Raw genomic sequence first — 22,450 nt, 5'->3', positions numbered from 1 at the left:
ATGTCCCTTTTCGTTGTCCTATTGTACTCTGTGTATAATGTAATTGCTACAGAAATTGCGGTAAAAATATAAATAACAATGTATCAAAAAATCTAAAATCTTTGTAACTGGTTGTTGGAGTTACAGCAAGAAGTGACAATGCAGTTGTGTTTGGGAGAAGCCATGTTGATGATGATGAGCTGGCGGGCGGCCAACCTAGAGGAGCAGCTTATATTACAGCCTGGGCCAGCTTCACTCACATCACGGCTGACATCAGACGAATCTTGGAAAGTCTCTGTTTCCTGCACAGAGTTCACCAGCTCAGCCTGAAAGTTTTTTTTTCCACTCTCTCTCTCCCTTCCCCTCTTTCCTTCTGTCTTGTTTATGTAGAGCTGAACTTCCTCTGTCAAGTTCCAGCCTCCCTCCACATAAGACCACAGCATTCAGTCTCTGCGGATGGAAAGGAGACCCTCTACCGGGCTAAAAGGATCCTGATCACAACATTCCGGCCTGAATCCTCATCATATACCAAGTGAGTTGATGCAGCGCTTCTGTTAGTGCAGCTAAAGTTTTCCAGCAACTGCAGGAAAAGTTTACTAGGCATAGTTATGGCTGACCTGCTATATCACCAAACATGACAAAGAGGGAACAAAACAGCTGTCCCATCACTGAATGGCTGGTGGACTACTGGTGCTTGCTGTTCAGTTGATGGGTAGAAGTAGAATTGCAAAGTAAAAGCTTCATTCCATGGAAAAGGGTACAGTTGGCTATTCTCAAATCCTCAAAAACTTATTGCAACTATCATCTCTTCCAGGGTGTCTACCCAGCCCATTGCTCACAACAGCTGCTTTTTTTCTAACAGGTCTTGCGTGCCTAGCCTAAGTCACCTGAGCTGTTGTAGAACTACAAGTCTCAGCATTCCCAGCAAGCTCCAGGCTTCCCGGAGCTTCCTTAAATTTTTATTTGTTTAACGAATGTTAAAAATTTTGGTTGTAATTAGCCCAAGGTTGTTGCAGGACGATGAATTAACACCATATGTCAGAACCTGTAGCTAAAAAATCTATCCGTATCCTGTTATTACATATGCTAAGTTCCAAATGCAGGGGTTACTTTAGTGAAACCAGATGTTAAAACAATCTGTGGAATCATAGATAGATATATAGGACCTGAACATATGCAAATTTTGACTTTTGCTGTCAAACTTGCATTCAAATTAAAATTGTTACACTGTCTGGGCCCCCTACCAAGTTACTCATCACCTACTATTAGGTGTTATGTACCTGTTAGGGTTTATTAATACCCCATCCTTGGGTTTTACCCATGGAGCCATGGCTAGGATTTCATCACAAGCCTTTCAGTTAGATCTTGTTGAACAGAGACCAGCCAAACTTTCTTGCAATGGACTGGATTGTCATTGCACAAGATTTTGGATTCCCCCGGGATGTCACACCCAGCAGTGTGACAGGGGTAAGCTAGCAGTGGGTGATTTGTAAATGGGGATGGGGTCTGGGCAGTTTAATCAGACTTTGCATTTTACTGCTACCTCTATTTTAAATTTCGTCTTGCCTCATTATCTTAAATCCTTATCAGCCAATGACCTTATCAGCAACCTGGAAATGTATCAAAAAAAGTATTAAATTTGGATAGAAATTGGTTAAAAACCCATTTTTTGTCATCTTTGTCCTATTGTGTATTTGTTAACGAATCAAGTGTCCTTATTAAAAGATTTAACTGAATACTCTGATTTAAAGCAAAACTAAACCTTTAGAATTAAACATTGCAAGCAGGCAAATCTTTTATTAAACGGGGGACAGGGAATGTCCCTTCTGCAATAAAATACATTTCCTGCAGGATCAGAATTTTTATTTACACTCACCTCTCCTTGTTCTGGCATGGGTGCTGCCATCTCCAGTCCACATTGGCCAATTTGATTGACAAGGCCGGCATAATGTAACTCCCTGCATGCACAGCTCAGTGTGTTTTTAGAAAAAAAGACTGTGAACAGGCAGGTAAATATGTTTTATTGCAGAAGAGACGTTGCCTGTCCCTTCTGCAATAAAATTCCTGGCTGTTTACAGTTTTTAGCATGGAGCTACAGTTCTGTTTAACCCTCTGCACACTACTATACACATTTGTTTGTATCTATTGCAATGTTTAAATTTAAAAGTGATCACCCACTTGCGGGTTCACAATTTACTGTGCAAAATGTCAACTACCATATTGCACATATAGGCTCTGATTTATGAAAGCTCTCCAAGGCTGGAGAGAATACACTTTCAAAAGTGAAGCTGTGTGATCCAGAAAACATGGAATGGATTTTTAAAAATAATTTGCCATTTGCTAGCATTCTAGGTTTGCTGGATTACCCAGCTTTACTGGTGAAGTGTATTCTCTCCAGCCTTGGAGAGCTTTAATATATCAGGGCCATAGAGTCTGATTTATTAAAGCTCTCCAAGGCTGGAGAGGATACACTTCCATCAGTGAAAGCGTACCTAAACTCATAAATTTCATTTTACATAAAAGGGTAGGTAACCCTTTTATGTAAAGTAAAAAATCTGTTGTTTTTTTTTTTTTTTTTTGCAACACCTTTTTTTTAAAATAAATTGCCTAGGCGATCGAGAATGAATGGGAGCGCAAAGCCTCCCGGGATGCCTGACTAGTTTCTCTGGGGTGCTCCTTGGGTGCTCTTTCTGCACATGCCCGGTCATGGGCATAAGGAGCCTTTTTGCTGAAACAGAAAAATTTGCCGATCTCACACATGCACAGTGAGATCAGTAACTTTTTTTTTCATCCTATGTCACAATCTCGCATCTGGGTTGGGTGACGTAGGATGAAAAACAAGGAAGAAGAGCAGAAGATGGCGGCACCCGGAGCACCGGCTCCAGGACGAATGTCGGGACGACACGGGACCTGATGCAAGACACCTCGGAGCGGTTGGACTGCACTGCGGGATTTTAAGGTAAGTGTATTTTTTTTTTGCCGTTTTCAGTTTAGTTCCTCTTGAAGCTGGGTGATCCAGCAAACCTGGAATAGATTTTTTCAAAGTAATTTGCTAATTACTAGCAAATGTTTTGAATCCTGGACCAGATCTATTCTAGGTTTGCTGGATCACCCAGCTTCACTGATGGAAGTGTATCTTCTCCAGCCTTGGAGATCTTTAATAAATCAGACCCATAGTGCCAATATGTGGCAGATAGACACAGGTGGAGTAAAGCTTTATCATAGCTACTTGTGCACAGACATCTCTTCATTCTTCCTGGAAGATTACTGACTCATAAAGTATTGAAGCCAGCAGGTCAGCCTAACAGTTGAGTAATTAGCATGTTCAGAAGGATGGCAACAATAGAAACCCCGCATTTTAGGAAAGGTTTACATTTGGTAAATCACTGTGTATCCTAACCAATTGCCTGGGTTCTATTTGCTGAGTGTTCCAAATTGTGAAACTTAGCAGCAAATCCTACTGAAGTCTGTAGGAAGACAAATCACCTTCTCCTTTGACCCCTCCACTTTGCCACCCTTCAAAAATTCCCCTTAACCCCTTAAATTTAAAAAGCTCTAACTTTAATTAGATGAGGACTCTCTGTGTCAATATTTGGCCATATTGTCACTGTCTTGTGTCTCCAGTATTGAGTTTTGATTGCCATGATTAAAATATGCTCAAGGCCCGACATGAAGAGTTTAGCTATATCCACCAAGTCACCATGCAAGTCACTGTTTTATAACAGTTTCTAGGTCGTGATTCTTATCTACAGTAAGGCTGGCATCGTTTCTTGGCACTTAAAAATGCTTACTCCCCAGCTAATCAATTTTCCAATGACATAATGCCCAAAATTGATTGCAATTATGAATGTTTAGATGAGTTTTTGATTGAATTAGGATTTTAAATTTGAACATCATTACACATGATCAATAAAGCTGCTGGGAACCCTCTTTTTTCTATGAAGGATTCTGACTTATTGGCCCTTCTGCGTCCGCTGAAGTCTAAATTTTAAAGGATTAAGGTTACAAAGTATTTCTGTGTTAGAAGCTGACATGAACCCAATGGTAGCAGGAAACTCAAACCTCTTTCCATTCCAAACCTAATCCCTACTTTCTAGTGCCACACCAGTGGATGGCCGGCTGTCCTCCATACTATACTGGGATGTAAAGTAGCTGGTGGGTGGTAGATACAGTAACTGTGCAAACAGATGGATGGAGACTAATTTGCTGGATATTCCTGGGATGTATAGCACATTGTGGATGTACAGTAGCAGGTAGGGGGTAGATTTATCAATTCACCGAGAAGGGGCAGTACACAGTGGGAGGTAGATTAGGCCATAGAGATCCTGAGTGGGAGGTAGATAAGAATGTACTCAGCATCTTTATGTTTTCCTGTAAGTTCTAGCCTGCAGAAAAAAACTAAATGAAAACAATCCATATCAGAAAAACAGCCACTAACTAAAACAAAAAAAAGTAAGTAAAAATAAAAATGTATTACTTTTGCTGCCAACATTTTTATCTCCTAGACTTATCTGCATAATGATTCTCAGGTCATGGCCCTTGGATACACCAAGTATCCACATAAGTTACAGGCTTATTTCCGACCTGTGGTTGACCAACAGGAGCACTTTGTGCAGGTGGTTGCGGTGAATTGCATCTGAAATTGATGAACACAACATGCTGCTTTTGGCTTCCCGTTAAAAGGCCAACAACTTCTATTGACTTCAATGCAACCGCCTTCAACTGCTGCTCACAGTGGTTAAAAAGCTCTAGAAAGTAGTTGATGCTGGAGGACTGAGAAAGATCCAGCAACTTCCTAAAAACATAGAACCCCAATGAACTGCAACTTCATGCATGATACAAAAGTTGAGTTCAGTTGAGGTTGACACAACAACAGCAGAGTATTGTAGGGGGAGGCTGGAAGCACCTAACAGCAGCGGTTTGCAACCACAAGTCTCAAAGGAACCGTACTAAACTAAACTAGCATAGAAAATCTAGTCCTGCCCTTCCATACACAGCTGGACTGGATGGACATCAATGGAAATCCTTTGGGTTATGTTTTATCTATGTATTTAGCATTCCTCTTTAAGTCATTTATTTTATCTTTGTTTTTGTACCATTTGATCATAAACATTATTACAAATCATGCACAAAGATACAGTAACACATTCTACTTGTGATATTTACTTCTAAATGATACATCTTCATCTAAAACGCTTTGTAGAAGCCATCATCTATCACAAACGTCATTTGAATGACAAAATAGCAGCATTATGGTCTACACTGTCAATCTCACACAGTATTGCTTCTGTCTGGGGATTGCCAGTGGGACAGATGATGCATTTTTATAAAAGGAACTCATTTCCTTCATAAGGATGTGTTGATAGTCATTGCTACGATTATTGCTGTGTGCTTGTCAGGATGCCTCCGCTCCTTTATGAGGTCTCTCAACAAGCTCTGCTTATAACAGGGCATTGTACCAGGGACCCAGCTGTCTGCAGTTCCAGCAACTCTATTCTTATTTCTCTTAGTTGGCTTTCTTCTGAAATGTTAAATTAATTGCAATATCAGTGCTCATTAACAAGTCTATTTCAGGCTCCGTTCACACTAGAGCATTGTGTTAACACATGTGTTGGGTTGCCATTAATTGTTAATGTGTTGTTAATTGTTAACAATACAATGTCATGCACTATGTTCATGTGCAATGTTCTGCATTGAGCATCCTGTTCTAATAAATGGGTTGCCACAACACAATGCACACGAGGGCGCACATTTCTGTACAAAACTGTATCACATAGTCATAGAGTAAACTTATTTATTTGCTAAACAATTAGGTTCTCTCCGTCTCTTAGTTCAGTCCTTACTAGAACATTGGCTTCCAGTCCTGCCTCTCCCTTTCTCAGGCTACGTACACACGTGTACAACTGATCAACGATTATTCACGATTATTCTAAACGATCGTATAGTGCGCGATTCTGTACATGCTGAAACGATACGATCATTCAAATACAATCCACCAATAATGTACACACACTAGATACGATTGTTTGAACGATGCAGGTTGTGACGTGTACCGCAGAAAGCGTACTGCAGAACAATCCACAATTACTGAACGACACAATAGATTGCGAATGATCGTCGCCCGAACAGATCCACCGGGACGGTCGTTCGTTTCCAGCAGCTTTCCTCGTTCATAGGCGTCACTGGCCAGTCGCTGTGCAATTTTTTTGTTAAAGATCATCGGCTGATCAGTCGTCAATCGTTCGTTTCCAACGACAATTATTGCACATGTGTATGTAGCCTTAGTGTAAGTGTACTCAATGTACTTTACAGGGGTTTGTAAAGCCCCAAAGTGATATCTAACAGATGTCCGAGGATTGTCGCTGGAAGTGATCTTTCCTGATTGTGTCTGGGGACAGATAAATGAATGAGTGCTGTACACACAGTGCTACTCTGATCTATATAGAGAAGAGGTGCAGGACAAGTGAGCGGCACCCAGCTGTGCTCTCCTCTATAACAGTGAATAGAGGTCATTCCTGATCAGTCATTTTTGTCAGGTATGACCACTGTTTTGTGCCACATGCATTAGACTTCACTGCATATATCAGAGTGCAGGCAATAACTCTAGGAGGTCCATTTTTAAAGCAGCAAATCTGGCATTCACTGAAACATTCCCTGGTAGATAACCTTCCAGGTCCATGTGTTTGAATGGCAACAATGGATTTTCCACCACGGTGTGGTTCAGTGAATATCAGATTCACCGCTTTCTAAAAAAACCCCTAGGATTAGCATTTGTGGACAACTCCTAGAATGTAAGCTCTTTGGGGCAGGGTCTGTATCTGTCTGTCATTTGAAACCCCTATTTAATGTAGAGTGCTGTGTAATATGTTGGTGCTATATAAATCTTGTTTATTATTTATAAGAACTCTAACTACTACTGTAGTTTCCATTTCATGAGTGCACACAATTTGGAGGTTTGACATGTTTATCTATTTATTTGATGCAACCTTGTTTTATATATTATATATTATCTATTTATTTATTATTATATATTTTACAAAAAATGGGGATTTTATTGTGTTTGTGAGCAGTAATATGAATTTGAGTGTATTTTATTTTTGAGAATAATGAACAGAATTGCAAATATCACTCTTTTATTGTACATGGTCTCTGATTTCAATAAATTATTATTTCATATTTAATGTTTTAGTGTTCTTTAGGCTCAAAATGTTCTGGCAAAAATTGCTCCAGTAGTAGACGAGTTAAAACAGATTCTTTTCACATTGAAATTAAAGACATCAGAATGATTTCACTTTGCTGGTAATAACACAGTATGGTTAGGTGTTCTCTCCATGGGCCTGGCATATAATACAGTATATACCCAGAAGCCCTTCCTCTCCGAGAGGTTTATTTGCAAAGTAAACAGAGGGAAGTGATTGGTTGCTGTGAGCAATGCAGACACTTTTATAGTTATACATGAGAGCCATATGTTGTCAGAATTCCTCGGCTCCCCTGTCCTCGCAGAACAAAGACCCATACTGGAGCAGGTTGTAGCTGGGAAGTCATCTGGGATGCTGGGTGTGAATCAGACAACAGCTGGAAACAATTGAGATGATTTATACTGGCTGTGGGACACAACAGACTCTTGTTTAGCCCGCTAGCAAACAGATTTCACTTGTCATCTTTCTGAAGTCTATTAGAATCCAAAAGTAAGGCTCTTATTGGTTGCTCCTGATAACACAAACAATTTTATTTACTTATTAATTCATCTTCCTCAATTAATTTCTGTTGGAATTAAAGGAAGCCCCCAAAGTTAGTTTTCTTTTACTGAAGATGATAGAACTTTGAAATAGAGCATGCAATGATTTGCAAACTTTGTGTCTGGGTGTGTTTAATGTTGGACAGGAAAAGGGGGAAATGATTTACAAAGACACCTTAGTAATTTGGTACAGCGTATTGCTGATAAACTTATGTGCTAAAAGCTGCTGTACAGCCGGTCAGTTTCGGCTGGTTCTGCAGCCAATCTGAAGTCTATGGCATCAGCAAATACTCCAAAGCAAATTTATTATATTGCTCTAGATCTGTCCATGCTGGCAGCTCTGTAAATAAACACGCGCTGTGCAATCCATGAAAAAGCAGCCAAAAAGTGTTTATTTGTAAACAAATCACAATGTATCGAGACTGCTAACGCATTTTCCTTTGTCACAGGGCTCAATCCTAGAAACATGATGGCATAGTCAGTGGCTTTTGTTGCAGGAAGGAAGGTGAGATGTCTGAATAGAACCTAAAGAAAAATCTGTATGCTGCTGTTATTAATCTGACCAGGTGCTCACTTCATTGCTAGCTCTTGTCCCAAGTCATTGGGCCTGATTAATAAAGCTCTCTGAGGCTGGAGAGAATACACTTTCATCAGTAATCATCAAGCTGGGTGATCCAGCAAACCTGGAATGGATTTCCATTTGCTATTTGTTAGCAAATGTTTTAAATCCTGGACCGGATCCGTTTCAGGATTGCTGGATCACCCAGCTTCATTGATGAAAGTGTATCCTCTCCATGCTTGGAGAGCTTTAATACATCAGGCCCAATGTGTCAGTGCTAAATGCCAAGGCAGCCAGACATTATAACCCTCACATTGCTTTAGGCAGCCTATTCACAATGCAATACAGGAATTAAGTGCATGAATTATTTTGTGCAGGTTGCATTTTTTGCAGCACAGTAGTGTACTCCATGTGTTTTGGCCTGTAACTGTGCATTGGTGTGCAAATGCATTGGGCAGCTTTGCAAAATATATGGCACTGCAGCACAACACACGTGCGGTACATTAAAAAAAATAGATTGCGCAAACAGGCCTTTAAAGAGTGAGTCCCTCTAGTAAAATATCCAGTGAAAAATCACTGAGAATAGTAAATGATTGCTAACCAGGTGACAGGGCTGTTGAGTAAATTACACATGTAGTGAATAATGTTGGATGATTGCACAATGATCCAGTTGTATATAAGCCTTTACATGATATTTGTGAAGCTCACACCATAGGGAGCTACTTCATCAAGCTGTAAGCTAGCAAATGCTAATCTTCCATCAAACAAAAGAAGAAATCATTCATGTGCACTTACTGTTTAACTCACTTTTATTCAGCAAAAATCTGACCTATGAATGTGTCAAGTATACACCTTCTCAAAGCAAGTTATCCATTTGGTTTTAGTAAGTGTGTACTTGACATGCAAAGTGGCTTTAGGTCAGATTTTAGTTGTTTTTAGTCCTTGCAATATGTGGTGAAAGTTGCATTAAAAGTGTACATACATCATGTCTTTTTTTTGTTTGATATCTATATTAAAACCTATCTATATTAGTAAACTTCAGATTGCAGTGATGTTGTCTTCATCTCGCCATCACATTACAAATAGTGAGAGCCGTGTGTTTGAGTAAGTTACCAGAGCATCCATTCTAAACCAGGGTTCTGTGGTACCATAGGGTTTCTCCGGAGGTTTCTAGGGGTTCCTTGAGCTTTGGTTGATGACTTACCATTTGGTCAGCAGACTAATACCAATGTTTTTTTTATCGGTATGAGTGGCATTCTTTCCATTGACCACCAATGTAAGGTGTATTTTTTCCATTAAACTATTGTTTTTGTGGGGTTCTTCAAGACCCAACAATGATTTCAAGGCTTCCTCATGGGTTTAAATAGTTAATAAAGATTGGAATAGACAATAAAGTTATCTGCAGTTGCAGCATTTGTATTTTGACACGATTGTCCATATAAGGGAACTGGAACAAGAAGCTGTGCCCTCCAATCAGGGCAGCACATACCCCCCAAGATGGGCAGTGGCTCCGTGGCTCCCCCCCCCCCACAGTGGCTCCATGGTTAGCACTCTGGCCTTTGCAACACTAGATCCTACGTTCAAATCTCAGCCAGGACACTATTTACATGAAGTTTACATGCTCCCCTCGGGTTTGCATGGGTTTCCTCCGGGTAATCTGGTTTCCCACATTCAAAAAAAAAACATGCAGTAAGGTTAATTGACTTCCCCCCAAATAGACATTAGACTGTATCACCAACATTTGACTATGGTAGCAACATTAGATTGTGACCCCTTTTGAGGAACAGCTAGTGACATGACTATGAACATTGTAAAGTGCTGTGTAATATGTCAGCGCTATTTAAATACTAGATAATAATAATCCAAATAAAAAAGCAGATAGCAGACAAAGGACTAGTTACTAGTATTGCCTGTGGTCTCCCTCCAGTTGATCTTGTTCTGCACTGTATTTTTTTATGGAGACACCATCTTGGTTGCAGCAGGGCATTGCTTCCTCATCTTTGAGCCTCCAGCAAAGAGAACAGTGAGCAGCACAATAGTGACATCTCCAAATCTAATTTCATCTCTCATACCACTCAATATACTTTTCCTGAAATTGTTGTCTCCTAACACTAGAATAAGTAGCAGTGTTTTAAATTTACAACTATGAGACTTTAGACACAGAATATATGTAGCACATTTAAACAAAAAGTCACCAGGAGGTAGAGCTAATTGACAAATGATATATGTAGAAGTTACACCATCAGTTGCCATCATATGACCAAAAGATCTCCATGGATCCATGAGGGGTTCCTAGAATGCGACGATGATAGGATTGTAGACCATCACCACATGGCGTCTGCACACAGGTAAGTTTGTGCCATGATCGGCAAGTATGCTGTGTATACTTGCTGATTATGGCAGATGCTCACCACCCACCATAGAGTACAGTCTTGCTTTAATTGCTGAAGTGCTCTGCTATTTTCAGTCCAGATAAGGTATGTTTTCAGTGCCCAGAACTTATGTACAATTACTATTTCTAAATGTTCCCTATACCATAATATTTTTCATTATGAGCTCAGGTCCTATTTAAAGGTCACATGTATAAGACAATGACTGTGATTTTCAGCTAACATTCACTGTTGGTGAATCAATCATTGTCATTTCAAACACATGCACTTAAAAGATAAGAAGAAAGAAAGAGGTCAGAGATTCCCATTAAAACATCATTATCATATAGAACTGCTGCACACAAACAAGCAACATGTTATGTGCAATGCAGTAGAATGGAATGCATGATAAATTGATACAATTGCTACTTGGTCCTTCCAGCCATTCTTTTGTCTTTTATCTGATTAAAAACAACTCGAATTTTTTTATTTGGGGCCCCTAATTGTACACAGCACATAAGCAGCCACTATTAATAATAATATTGATACTAAACAGTATTTATATAGGGCCAACATATTACGCAGCATTGTACAATAAATAGGGGTTGCAAATGACAGAGAGATACAGACAATGACACAGGGGGAGGAGAGGACCCTGCCCAGAGGAGCTTACAATCTAAGAGGTGGGGAAATATCACACAATAGGAGGGGAGATGAAATGGTGGGTAAGTAGTGAGAGTTTAAAGGACAGAAGAAGATCGGTAGGCAAGTTTGAAAAGATGGGATTTAAGGGCTCTTTCAAATGTGCAGTAAGTATAAGCAAAAGAAAAAGGAAGGCCATTGCAGAGAGTCGGGGCAGCTCTAGAAATGTCTTGGAGCCGTGCATTTGAGTTGCATGTATAACCAACATGGTGGCAACAAAGCTGCACTGCTCCTGAATTCAGAGCAGAGTTGCCACAATACACATTGTATAGTACAATGTATAGTACAGTATTGTATAGTATAGGCTCTATGGGCTCTATTTATAAAACAAGGAATCTGACATTCCTTCAAGCATTCCTTGGTGGCAATCAATTACTGTCACTGGAACAGATGGATCTGGTGATTGCCACCAGGGAATATTTGAGGGAATGTCTGATTCCCTTTTTTATAAATAGCACCCTATGTGTTCTTCCGGAGAATGCCATCACATCTGAGTGGACTAGCTCAGATTCATTGTCACAGAGGACTCTGTACCATCAAGTCACCCTCACCGACAAGTAAAACACTCTTCAATTGATCGTAAGACCTTACAAGGCTGTTCTCACTTTATTTTGCCTTCATTATTTATTTGTTTAATTGTATATTTGCATCGCATTAGGTAATTGTCTTTAGCCCAAGAGATCTGTATAAAACTGAACACTCTACTGAAATTAAAAGAGAAATAATAGATCTTGTTTTAATTGTAATAGATGACTTTAATAATAAGGGTTTTGTAAGAGATGTTTTATGTTGGCTTGCTTTGCAGAGTTGTTTTGTATTGAATATGTTAATTGCAATCCATCACACAAAGGTCCCTGGACAAATGTAAAAAGACAATTCTGCTGTGTAAGCTCTGCTCACTTTATTCACTCTGAAGGTCATGTGACAGTCACGGTCTGCGGCGGATCTGAATAAGCTGTTGTGTTGTTTTGTGTCTGCCTCTTGTTTTTGGAATATTGGTGCCGTGCTTTGAACTGAATAGAAAAATGACTTGTACATACACACCGTGCTGTTATTGGGCTTGGTTTAAAGGGGGCCATTTAAATAAAAGGAGTCTACAATTATTATACACTGCCTGTGTTTGCCGCAGTCCTTGTACCCACAAATACTATGTAATTACTATAGACCAGTGTTTCTCAGCCAGGGTTCTGTGGATCCATAGGGTTCCTCCAGGGCTTGCTAGAGGTTCCTTGGGCATTGAGCAGTTTGGGACTCTCAGGTCAGTTTAAATGAAACCAATTATTTTTTTGCTATCTGTAAGGGTGACATTTTTCCCAATGACCAGCTATGGAAAAGACATTCTTCACACTGACCACCACACTAATGTACTGTGAGCTGTGGATATAGTAATTATAGAAGGGATTCCCCGAGACCTGAAACAAATTTCAAGGGTTCTCCCATGTTAAAAATGTTAAAGACACACATAAACCTCTGGACAAAACTTTATTTCTAAAAACTCCTCTACATATGGTTTTCTGTCTGATCTAGTCTTACTCTACGTACACACATTTCATTTTTGGTGATCTTTTGTGATCGATTCCATTAACAAAACAGTGACAGATGAATGACACCCAGCACAGTTCTGCTCTAAGGAGAGGGGAAGGGGGAGAACAAGCAAGTTGCACCCGATGTTCTCTCCTCTATTGACTTGTACATGGCTCGTTCTCCGACGGTCATTCATGCATCAGTTGGAAAGGATCCATGAACAATTTTAGATTCTCGCCTGTGACAAGCCCGTCCATTCGTATAGGGTGAGAATCAACTGAAATATGGACATAGCTTTATTATTGGAAAAAATAGTTTATTTTATTTTTCCTTTCTTTTTAGCAGTGTTGCCACTGCTTTGCAATCCAAATACTTTCACAAGTGTTTGCAAACACCTGAAGAAGCGTAACAGTTACTGCCTGTTACTGCTCCCAAGTGCCTAGTAGTTGCCAGTAGGTGCCTAGGAGTAGTAAGTGCCACAGTTGTTACAAGTACACTTGTCTGAACTTACTCTTAAAGAAGAATTTGCAAGTAGCAACTGTTGAAACATCAAATAGTTTGGTCAGGGCTATGTAAAATACAGAACAACAAAGCAGGGAATCTGAGAGTCCCTCAAACATTCCCTGGTGGGAATCAATTACTGTCATTGAATTAGAGCTGGCAGATTTCCACCAGGGAATATTTGAGGGAATGTTAGATCCCCTGATATTTAGATAGAGCCCAAAGAGTATAAAGAGATTAGGATTATGTAACATTACATTTTCTTTAAATTGCTGGTCAGTGGAAAGGGAAAAATTGTTCTGGTGTGGGTAGTCAGTGGGAGAACAAATGCCAGGCATCATTGGTCAGTAGGAGAAAAATGCCGTTTTCATTGGTCACTGGGCAATAAATGTCCAGCATTGTCGGTCAGTGGGCATAAAATGCCTGGCATCACTGGTTAGAGAAAAAGGTTAGCAATGTCATATTTGTTTCAGTAAAGGTTTCCTTTATGAGGCAGCATAATGAAGTGACCATTGAGGTTGTCTAATTGAAGCCTCTCCTCACTCTGCTTGTAAACATGCATAAGTACCAAAAAATTACAGACGTACCATTGTAAACTAGCAAATTACAGCCTGTGATTGCCATAAAATGGTTGTCAGCCATGTCATTTTCCAATGACAGTGTAATTTAATAAATAGCACAGACATAAATGAATGTTGACTTTCACAGCTGCTTGGTTTGTTAGGATATACCTGTTACAGGAATTTTGCACAATAAGAAAAGCCCAAATTACATTTCCTGCCCCTAGAGTCTGTTTGTCTACTGGTGTTACCAGAAAGCTGTAATTATTCCTTCAAATGTGACATTGAGTTACATGGCAGAAATTTGCATTGCTGAACGATTATCTGCAGCTTAAAGTGGATTTTGGTTTAATCCGTTTGGAAACAAACAGACCCATTCTGTACGGTTGCTGCAAACAACAGCTGACTGCTGAAACTCCACTACTTTGGACACTATTGTCAAGCAACAAAAAAAGGTTGTATTGACCTTAGTGGCACTCATGGGTCAATACCTAGGGCAAAAGAGTTAGGGCATTTCAGATCCATGGTGAGCTTCTGTTTTCTACCTTGGGCTCAACTGTAGTCCCATTAGCTCCCATTAGGGTGAAAGTGAATTTCTGGGAATAATGTTTTGCATGTGGCCATGGCAGATTGCAGCATGGTTTCCAAAAGGGACAAGTTAACTGTTGGCAGATTTGTGCCCTAGCCACATGCAAATGTGGATACCAGCTGTGCAATAAGCCGCTCCTGGGCACACAGCAGCAGTTTGCTGTGTTCCTGGGAGCTGCCAACCTCACGGTTTCCTACCATGGGTGTAAAAAGACTCTTTTAATAGTTACAATTTGGTCATCTCTAGATAAATGTGGTCAGTGCCACCATCAGGAACAAACATTTAGGGAACATGTCCCAAATCTCTTATCATAATCCCCCGAATTTCTTCTCATCCCAGTTGCATTTAGTTTAGATAAATCTCAATATTCTGTGTGCAGAACAATATATGCAATTGAAGAATTCCATTTTTTAATTATTGTGCTGAGATTTATTTGAATCTGTGATACTCTCACTTGTAATTAAAGCAGATTTAGTGGGTGCAAGGGTTGTGACATATCTGTGCTATGTATGCAGTCAGTAAGATTAAGTTCTATATAACCATTTTCCATTAAGCCTCTCCCACTGGAGCAATGTGGCCACAACCACTGTATGCCTCATTTGCTTTCATTCTCCAACCTCCAGGTTACAGAATTTTGCAATGTTATTGATGGAGGCTGAAGCCAAGTACAAGGAAGAGGCCCAAACATCCAACAGTAACAAAAGTATAGAATGCTGAAGAGTCCGAAAGAGGGTGCAGCGCTGGAATGGCAGGAAGGAGTGGTGGGTATAATCCCTCATCCATTGCAAATAACTTTTATCTGGAATTTAGTTCTGAGGCTTACAGGGTCAATTTAATACCAGCCGAAAGTAACTGTATCCTTTTAGGAAACAAGTGTGCTCCACTAATCCCGTCTAAGCCCAATAAATACCAAATTTCTTAGAAGAATTTTGCGTTTTACAAAGACTTTGTGCTGCTACAGCACTTTATCCAAGAAAGGGGCTCCAAGTCTTAAATTAATTCAGGCGGTGAACAACCTGAAGTAGGAGTTATCTCAATTTTGTGGGTATCATATTGTGCGCTACTGAAAACACTATAAATATGAAGGACTGGAGAGCGAAGAGATTTAATGAAGTGTGCATCTACTGGGAGCATTGACGGCTCACAAACGAGGGGGATGTATTAATCCATGCATATTGGGTAATGCGAAGCTCCACACAAAGCTTGGCAGTACTTTATAGCCCAAAGCCCCGAGATGACCTTCCCACTGGTACAGCCTTTACGGCTGATTTAGCTTTCTGATAAAACTCATGTTCCTCCTGCCATTTTATGAAGCTGTGCTGTTGTGTGATTCACGGTCACAGCTGGAGAACTTCAGTATCCACAGGGCTGAACATTTTTACTGGAAGACTGGAGTGCATGCAGATTAAATGCTTGTGTAAGTTCTCAACCACTTTTTTTCTCAGAGCCTTGTTTATAACAGATGCTCATAATGTTTGGATTTGTTAAATGCCTAAAGTTTTATTTTCTTTTTCCTTCATGCATAAAACACACTTCCAAAGATCAAATAAATAGGGATAAAAATAGACGTAGAATTTTAGGATAACGTATGATTTTTTTCCGTCTATTTTGTATTTTGCCGGTTGGCAGTTGTGACGTTTTATCATTATTTTTATAAAAGGTTTTTGCTTAAATCTCATGTTTGTTTTATTTATTTTGTGATGAATTAAGGAGTTGCTGTTTGTTTAGACTACAAGACTGCATTGTATTAGTTGTGGTTTTAAGGTTATTCTGTGTTTATTTTTTATTAAACTGAGCATAGCAAAGATTTTTTTCCCGAGTCTATTAAAATTAAATAAAAAATAAGACGGCCAGGAGGTTTCCAAACAATGGACCTGATTTATCAAAGCTCTTCAAGACTGGAGAACCTAGATATTCCAGCAAACCTAGAATGAATTTCTTAAAAATAATTTGTTATTAATTGGCAAAAGTTTTCAACCCTGCACCAGATCCATTCCAGGTTTGCTGGATCGCCAAGTTTCTCCCATGATAGCCTATCTTCCCCCGTCATGATTTCTATGGTGAGGGATTTATGTGTAGAGGAACAGTTGTATTTGCTTATTGATTTGCTTCAGACAGTTGATCTAGGGGGCTGTAACAGGCTAAATTTACTTTTTAGTTTGTTATTCTGTTGGACAGCGACTGTGATTATGGGTGCAAGTGTGGTATATAGGAGAATTTTTGGCCTTTTTAGGAAGAATAATTTCATTTCACTAAATTTCACTGTTATTTCTCAAAAGGTGCCATATGCTTTTTGAGACACGGTCTGCATGGGCAATATGGCAGATTGCTGACTCCACAAGATTCACAAGATGTGTCAACTCAGCAAAAGTACAAAGTAAAACAGAAAATTACAGAGAAACCAAATGAACAAAATAATAAATAATTGGCATAATAACAGGCTGCTGTGGCAGCAAATAATATTGCACCTTATTACATAGACCCAGCCTGCTTAAATAGTATGGCAACTTGCTGACTCAAGATTCACAGGCAATGTCAACTCAACAAGAAGTCACACAAGTAGTAGGCAATGTAGTTCATTCTAGGCTGGTACACTATAAATGATTCTTTCTTGTTTTTTGTGGGGAAAATGCATTCTAATCACTCATCAAAAGTACTGATTTACAGCAAAACAGTCAGAGGTGTATATATTCACCCAAAGAGAGAAACAACTGAGGAGGATGGACGCTCAGGGAGACTCCAAATCAGGGACAGTGGGAGGTATGCAATTAGGAATATCTGTGATTTACTCATGAAAGGTGAATCAACAGAGTGGTCTAAATTCTCTCTTGCTACCAGCAAATACACAGTTTTCATTCACTCTCTCGTTACCAGGAACAAAAAAAAGGAACCCTGTGTAAGGTATAAAGGAATGACTTAGGTCAAGTTCAGAACTATGGTGGAAGGAAGCAGTGCCATGTGGCAACCAGTGGCTGGCATCTTGCCAGCCTATCATCTTGCATTACATTACTGGTTCTTAAAGAAGTGGCATTTGCAGATCTCACAGTGGGCAGTAGTAAACCACTCATTGCCACCCCCATTCACTCTCCGTTGGGTTGCTACAGGTTACACAGTTCACTGGTGTTAGGAAGCTGTAACCACACCACAACCTCACCGCTAGTCTGATCAGACTTACATGCTCCACAAACTAAGACATACTAAGTAGTATGGTGGTACTTGCTATTTTATTTTCTCCTGGTGATTAAAGAACACATTTTCATTGCCCTCAATAGACAAAGCACTTTACATTACAAGCAGACATTGTACAGTGTCACATGCTGGTTGGTTTATCCCAGTAATTGCTTTATTGATTGTCTGTTAATTAATAAAATATTGGAGCAGTAATGGAATTAGCATGCTGTGGAAATGCACAGATGTGTGGATCTATTATTTAACATGATAGCCTTTGTGAATCACAAAACTATATAATATTAGTAGAGGATACATTTTAAAGCAGAGAAGATTCTGTATGTCTCTCCTGCCATAAAACATTATTTGCAGCATGTGCACAGTACGATATACAAACGCAGGCTATTCCCAGCAAGCTACACAGGGAAAGAAATCCAGGATGATGTAACTGCCTTGCACATAGTTATATCATCAGTGGCCAACCCATGGCTGAAAGTAGAATACTTTGGATTAAGACTGAAAGAAGAGGACAGTATAAGAGGGACAAGGGGGAGTGCAACTGGTGAAGGACAAACAGGGTGGCATTTAAATACTAGAAATAGCCTTTACATAAACAGCAACCAGACCTGACTTAAATTCGGGGGGCCAGTCAGGTCCTTATTTATTAAGGAATGAGACACGTCATGACAAGTCCCAAGATGGCCCATCAACTAATCTGATATCATAGGTTTCAATTAAATTCTGTTGGCCAGGTTCCTGTCAGAACAGATTTGGAGATGGTCCATCTTGGAACAGGTCATTGGAAGTCATAATGGAAGAATGGCCCCTAAAATCAAAAAGGACTAGGACTTTTCCCTGAAGTGACTATGCTTATAGTGACAGGTTTTATTTTGATAGTACTTGCAAAAGAATTTGAAGACCAAGACTGAATGTTCCTTAGGATAAAGTAGAGAAAGGTTACAACCAAGTTGTTGCGATGTTCTGAGTAGGGAGATTTCCAATCACTGCCTTTTCCGTGTGACACTTGGGAATACTTTACTCCTCAGGCTGTCAATAGGAAAGAAAGAGAGAGGATGACATTAAAAACCTAGGAAAGGGTTTAACTGGCAACCACACACACATACCAATAATAGTATTTATTACATGTGTCTCCATTGGAGAATTTTCTCCCCATTTTCTTAGCATCTTCATCCCAGTAAGGGAGGGGATCTCCAAAAACAGGTATACAAACTGCAACAAAAACCTGATCCAAACCCTGCTCTTCCAAAATGTTTTGTTGGATCAGGGCTTAAAAACATAAATGTACATAGCTGACAAATCTAAACTTAATGTACAGCGCTGCGTAATATGTTGGCGGTATATAAATCCTGTTTATTATTATTAATAATAATAATAATAATAATAATATTAACTTAAGTTTAGATTTCTATGGTAAGTTTTGAGATCTGAAAACTAGACAGGACCTTTGGCCCATATACAGAATAAATCTCTTCCTTGGCCTCAGCCCATTTGTAGTGACACGAAGAGAAAATTCATTAGGTGAGAAAACAGTTACTTCTAAAGTTCAACAACTTGTTCCAGGTCTTGGAAGACATATCACGAGTGCAGAACAGAGTGTGCTGCTTTACACTTCCTAAACAACTTTCCGTCCATGTCTCTTGTAAGTGGAATGCAAATCATTATCCCTGCTCTTTTTTTCTCAGTGTTGTTTAGCTGTTTTGCTATTTCTGGAAACATTTTTAGTGTGCAGAATTTCAGCTCTTTCTCTACTTATCATGTCATTTGTTATGAAACTATGAGACTATGTTAATGAAAAATACCAGACCCATGGATGAGTGTTGCAACTGGTCTGGTCTACATGCATAGCGTGGCACAGGATTAATTATACACAAATTTATTGAAATATTCCCACAATAGTTTCTCTTCTCCCTTCCAGAGAAAGAGGAATGTGCTGACGGAGAGAATTTGTGTTGATTGCTGTACTATTTGCATTGTGTTATTAAAGGGTCAGTCCCCATGAAAGCAATATTTTTATATATATGTGGCGTCTGGTGGGCTGAGTCAGCCTTTGGCTTCTAATATGTTTTGTACGCTCAAACAGTGAAATTTCCCTGCCATAGTTTATGAATCTGTTCCTTTCCGCTGGATGTTCTGGGTGTTCCCAGATGCCTTTGTATCTTTTAGCTCCTTTTTTTACACTACAATCTTTTAAAAAATATTAAATCCAATGGGAAGAGTGCATTGATGATGGCAATAGTAAGTGCACAGGTATGTGACCAACAATATCCAAATGAAATATAGGAAATCGTAAGGAAAAGTTGTTTGATTCCCAGTTTTGGGTGAATCAATCCTTTAAGAATTTCTAGACTGAACACATTTGCATAAAAATAGATATTTGAATGTTTCTTTTCATTTTTTTTTTCTACAAAGTCTGTCTTTTTTTCAAAACATAATAGGGTCCTGGACTTAATCTATGCCTCACTACACGCTGGCCGTCTTGCTACCTTAAATTCATAAGTGGTAAAAAGAAGCATAAAACACATTACTGCATCATTTGGTGTTCCGAGATTTCACTGAAGCCAGGTGACAATGATTTAGAATTTGTGAAATGATTTCTGCTGTAGGTAAGATTGAATGGCTGGTTCTCCTAAAAAGTTAGCCCGCGTAAACCCCCATCTCATCCATAGTCCTGTATTTGTTTCAGGTTCATACGCCCAGCAGAAAAGTTCATCTGTTTATTTACAGCATTTGGCTTGTGATAGTACTACTAGTAAAACTAGTATAAATCTTTCTAATTAAACAGTTTATTTATTGATGTAGTATGTACTAAATCTCCATGCAAGAAGAATTGTAGGAAAGAAAATGTGATAAGCTTAATTTTTCTGTTTCCTCTTGTAAGGTTTCAGCTTACAGCACAACCAGGGCTGCCATAACTTATTACCCAAATTTTGGACTCTTATCAGTCTTTGTACTTAGTTTCTACAATCTAAACCTAAGAAATATAACATATGCTTGTACTTCTACTGTGCATAGTGGTTGTTAAAGAAAAGTCCACAACTTACTAGGTATGAACATCTTTTTTGGGGGCTGCAGCCTATTAGAATTCCAGAAGAACCACAGTTTTTGAAACCATATCTGACATCAACAGTCATTTTACAATCAAAATCAAGCACAAGGATGCTTTTAGACAAAATGGGACACTGTGCAAATACCAAGTGGGGCCCCTAATGCATAGCATTCCATCTTTCTGCGCCCCCTTTCATTCTATTAGCTGGAGCTCTGGAGAACATGGTGGCTTTGGACAATTGTCTAGTTTGTTATAACAGAGGGCAGATCATGCAATATCCATACCTTGATCATGTCTACATGTTTTATGTATTGACTTACGGCCATAAGATTCACTCTTCAGCTATTTCAGTCACAGCGGATCTTTCATCGCAATATTAACATTATATAAAAGGCTGTGTATGCCCTGCATATAATAGAAAAATGCATTTTTACCCTTTTTTTGGAGGCACCCAGGGCTGAAGACCAAAGGGGAAACCCCTGGCCCCCTGAGATACTTGCGTCACATTTCCCAGGATGCAATGGGCTGCTCCTTCTGCACATGCCCGAGACCGGGCATGCATCGTTAGGGGCTTTCCTATAATGTAAAAAAAAAATGTGTTCGATCTCACACCTGCACAGTGATATCAGCACTTTTTTTTACATTTTTCAGGTAGACACGCCACCTGATTTTGTGCAGGCACAATGCAAGTTTGGGTGACATGGGAAGAACCTGAAAGAAAGAAGATGGCAGCGCTGGAGGAAAAGTGAGCACCGGAATGAAGAGAGTAGCCGAGGTCAAAGAGACAAATCAAGGTCTTGTCATTGGTAAAGGTTTCCACAGGCAAATGTTTCCTAATAAAGTACCCACTGAGTGTACAGAATAATGATAATTCTGCTTGTATGAGCTCTAAAAGCCTCTAGATTTCCCCAGTATCTCTATAATATACTGTATAAGAAGATCCCCTTAAGTCTATGTAGATGTAAAAGTTTGACCACCTAAGCAGACACATCTAATTAGTTCTATAGTTGGACAGAATCGGATGTAATAAGAGTTTGCTTTGTGAGATATTTAAAAGCATGTTTCTGCTTTTCTGTGTCTTGTACCTGGGGAAACAAAGGCAGTCATACATTAATTATGCTACAAAACTCCATGGAAACTTACTTGTCTCGCTCCTACTGATTCCACAAAATGTCCTCATAGAGCTTAAGTCATTTTATAGCTAATTAACATGGCACCATTTTGTGAGGAGCGGTATGAGGCGGTGGCAAAATAATTGGACAGTGTTTCTGTGTTATAAATGGACTCTAAATGGATTAGTAAAGCAGATCATACTTGAACAGCACCTTTGCTTCTCTATTTCTCATAACAATGAGCTTGAATTGCCTTTAGGCTTTTGTATTTAACAACGACAAGTCATCCATTGTGCTCCTGTAGGATTACAAAGCATACTTTTGCTTTTGAGCCTTACGATAGAAATAAAACGAACCATAACCAGTGGCATAGGGAAAGGGATTGACCTCAATGCCAGTTTTGGACCAACCCTTCCTTTTTACTGTCTGTCACCCCCACTCAATAGTTCTTTGCATTATTAATACATGAGATTCCATGCTGTATGGAGTCTTGCAGTCAATTGATCTTGCAGGCGAGCTGACTTCACCAGTGTACAATGCAATGGTCATGTAATGGATGAATCACAGGTGAGGAAGTGTCCT

General features: G+C 39.4%; 1 protein-coding gene across 4 annotated transcripts in view; it reads left to right on the top strand.

Annotated features, from left to right (window-relative positions):
• The first annotated feature begins 257 nt into the window (after nt 1-257).
• The window catches only part of STON1 (stonin 1), a 55,746-nt gene continuing 33,553 nt past the window's right edge, over nt 258-22,450 (top strand). The window contains exon 1 of one of the 4 annotated variants that reach the window (XM_072409731.1): nt 258-511. Coding sequence is in view for 3 of the 4 variants with exons in the window: in XM_072409728.1 (XP_072265829.1) it covers nt 15,830-15,938 (109 nt within the window). In the remaining variant the exon portion in view is untranslated. Of the gene's footprint in view, nt 512-15,144; nt 15,283-15,702; nt 15,939-21,419; nt 21,569-22,450 lie in introns of those variants that run through there. The other 3 variants (XM_072409730.1, XM_072409728.1, XM_072409729.1) reach the window with 3 other exon arrangements.

The sequence above is a fragment of the Pyxicephalus adspersus genome, chromosome 4, assembly GCF_032062135.1.
Source record: "Pyxicephalus adspersus chromosome 4, UCB_Pads_2.0, whole genome shotgun sequence".
Taxonomy (NCBI): domain Eukaryota; kingdom Metazoa; phylum Chordata; class Amphibia; order Anura; family Pyxicephalidae; genus Pyxicephalus; species Pyxicephalus adspersus.
This window is presented reverse-complemented; position numbering and strand designations above follow the sequence as displayed.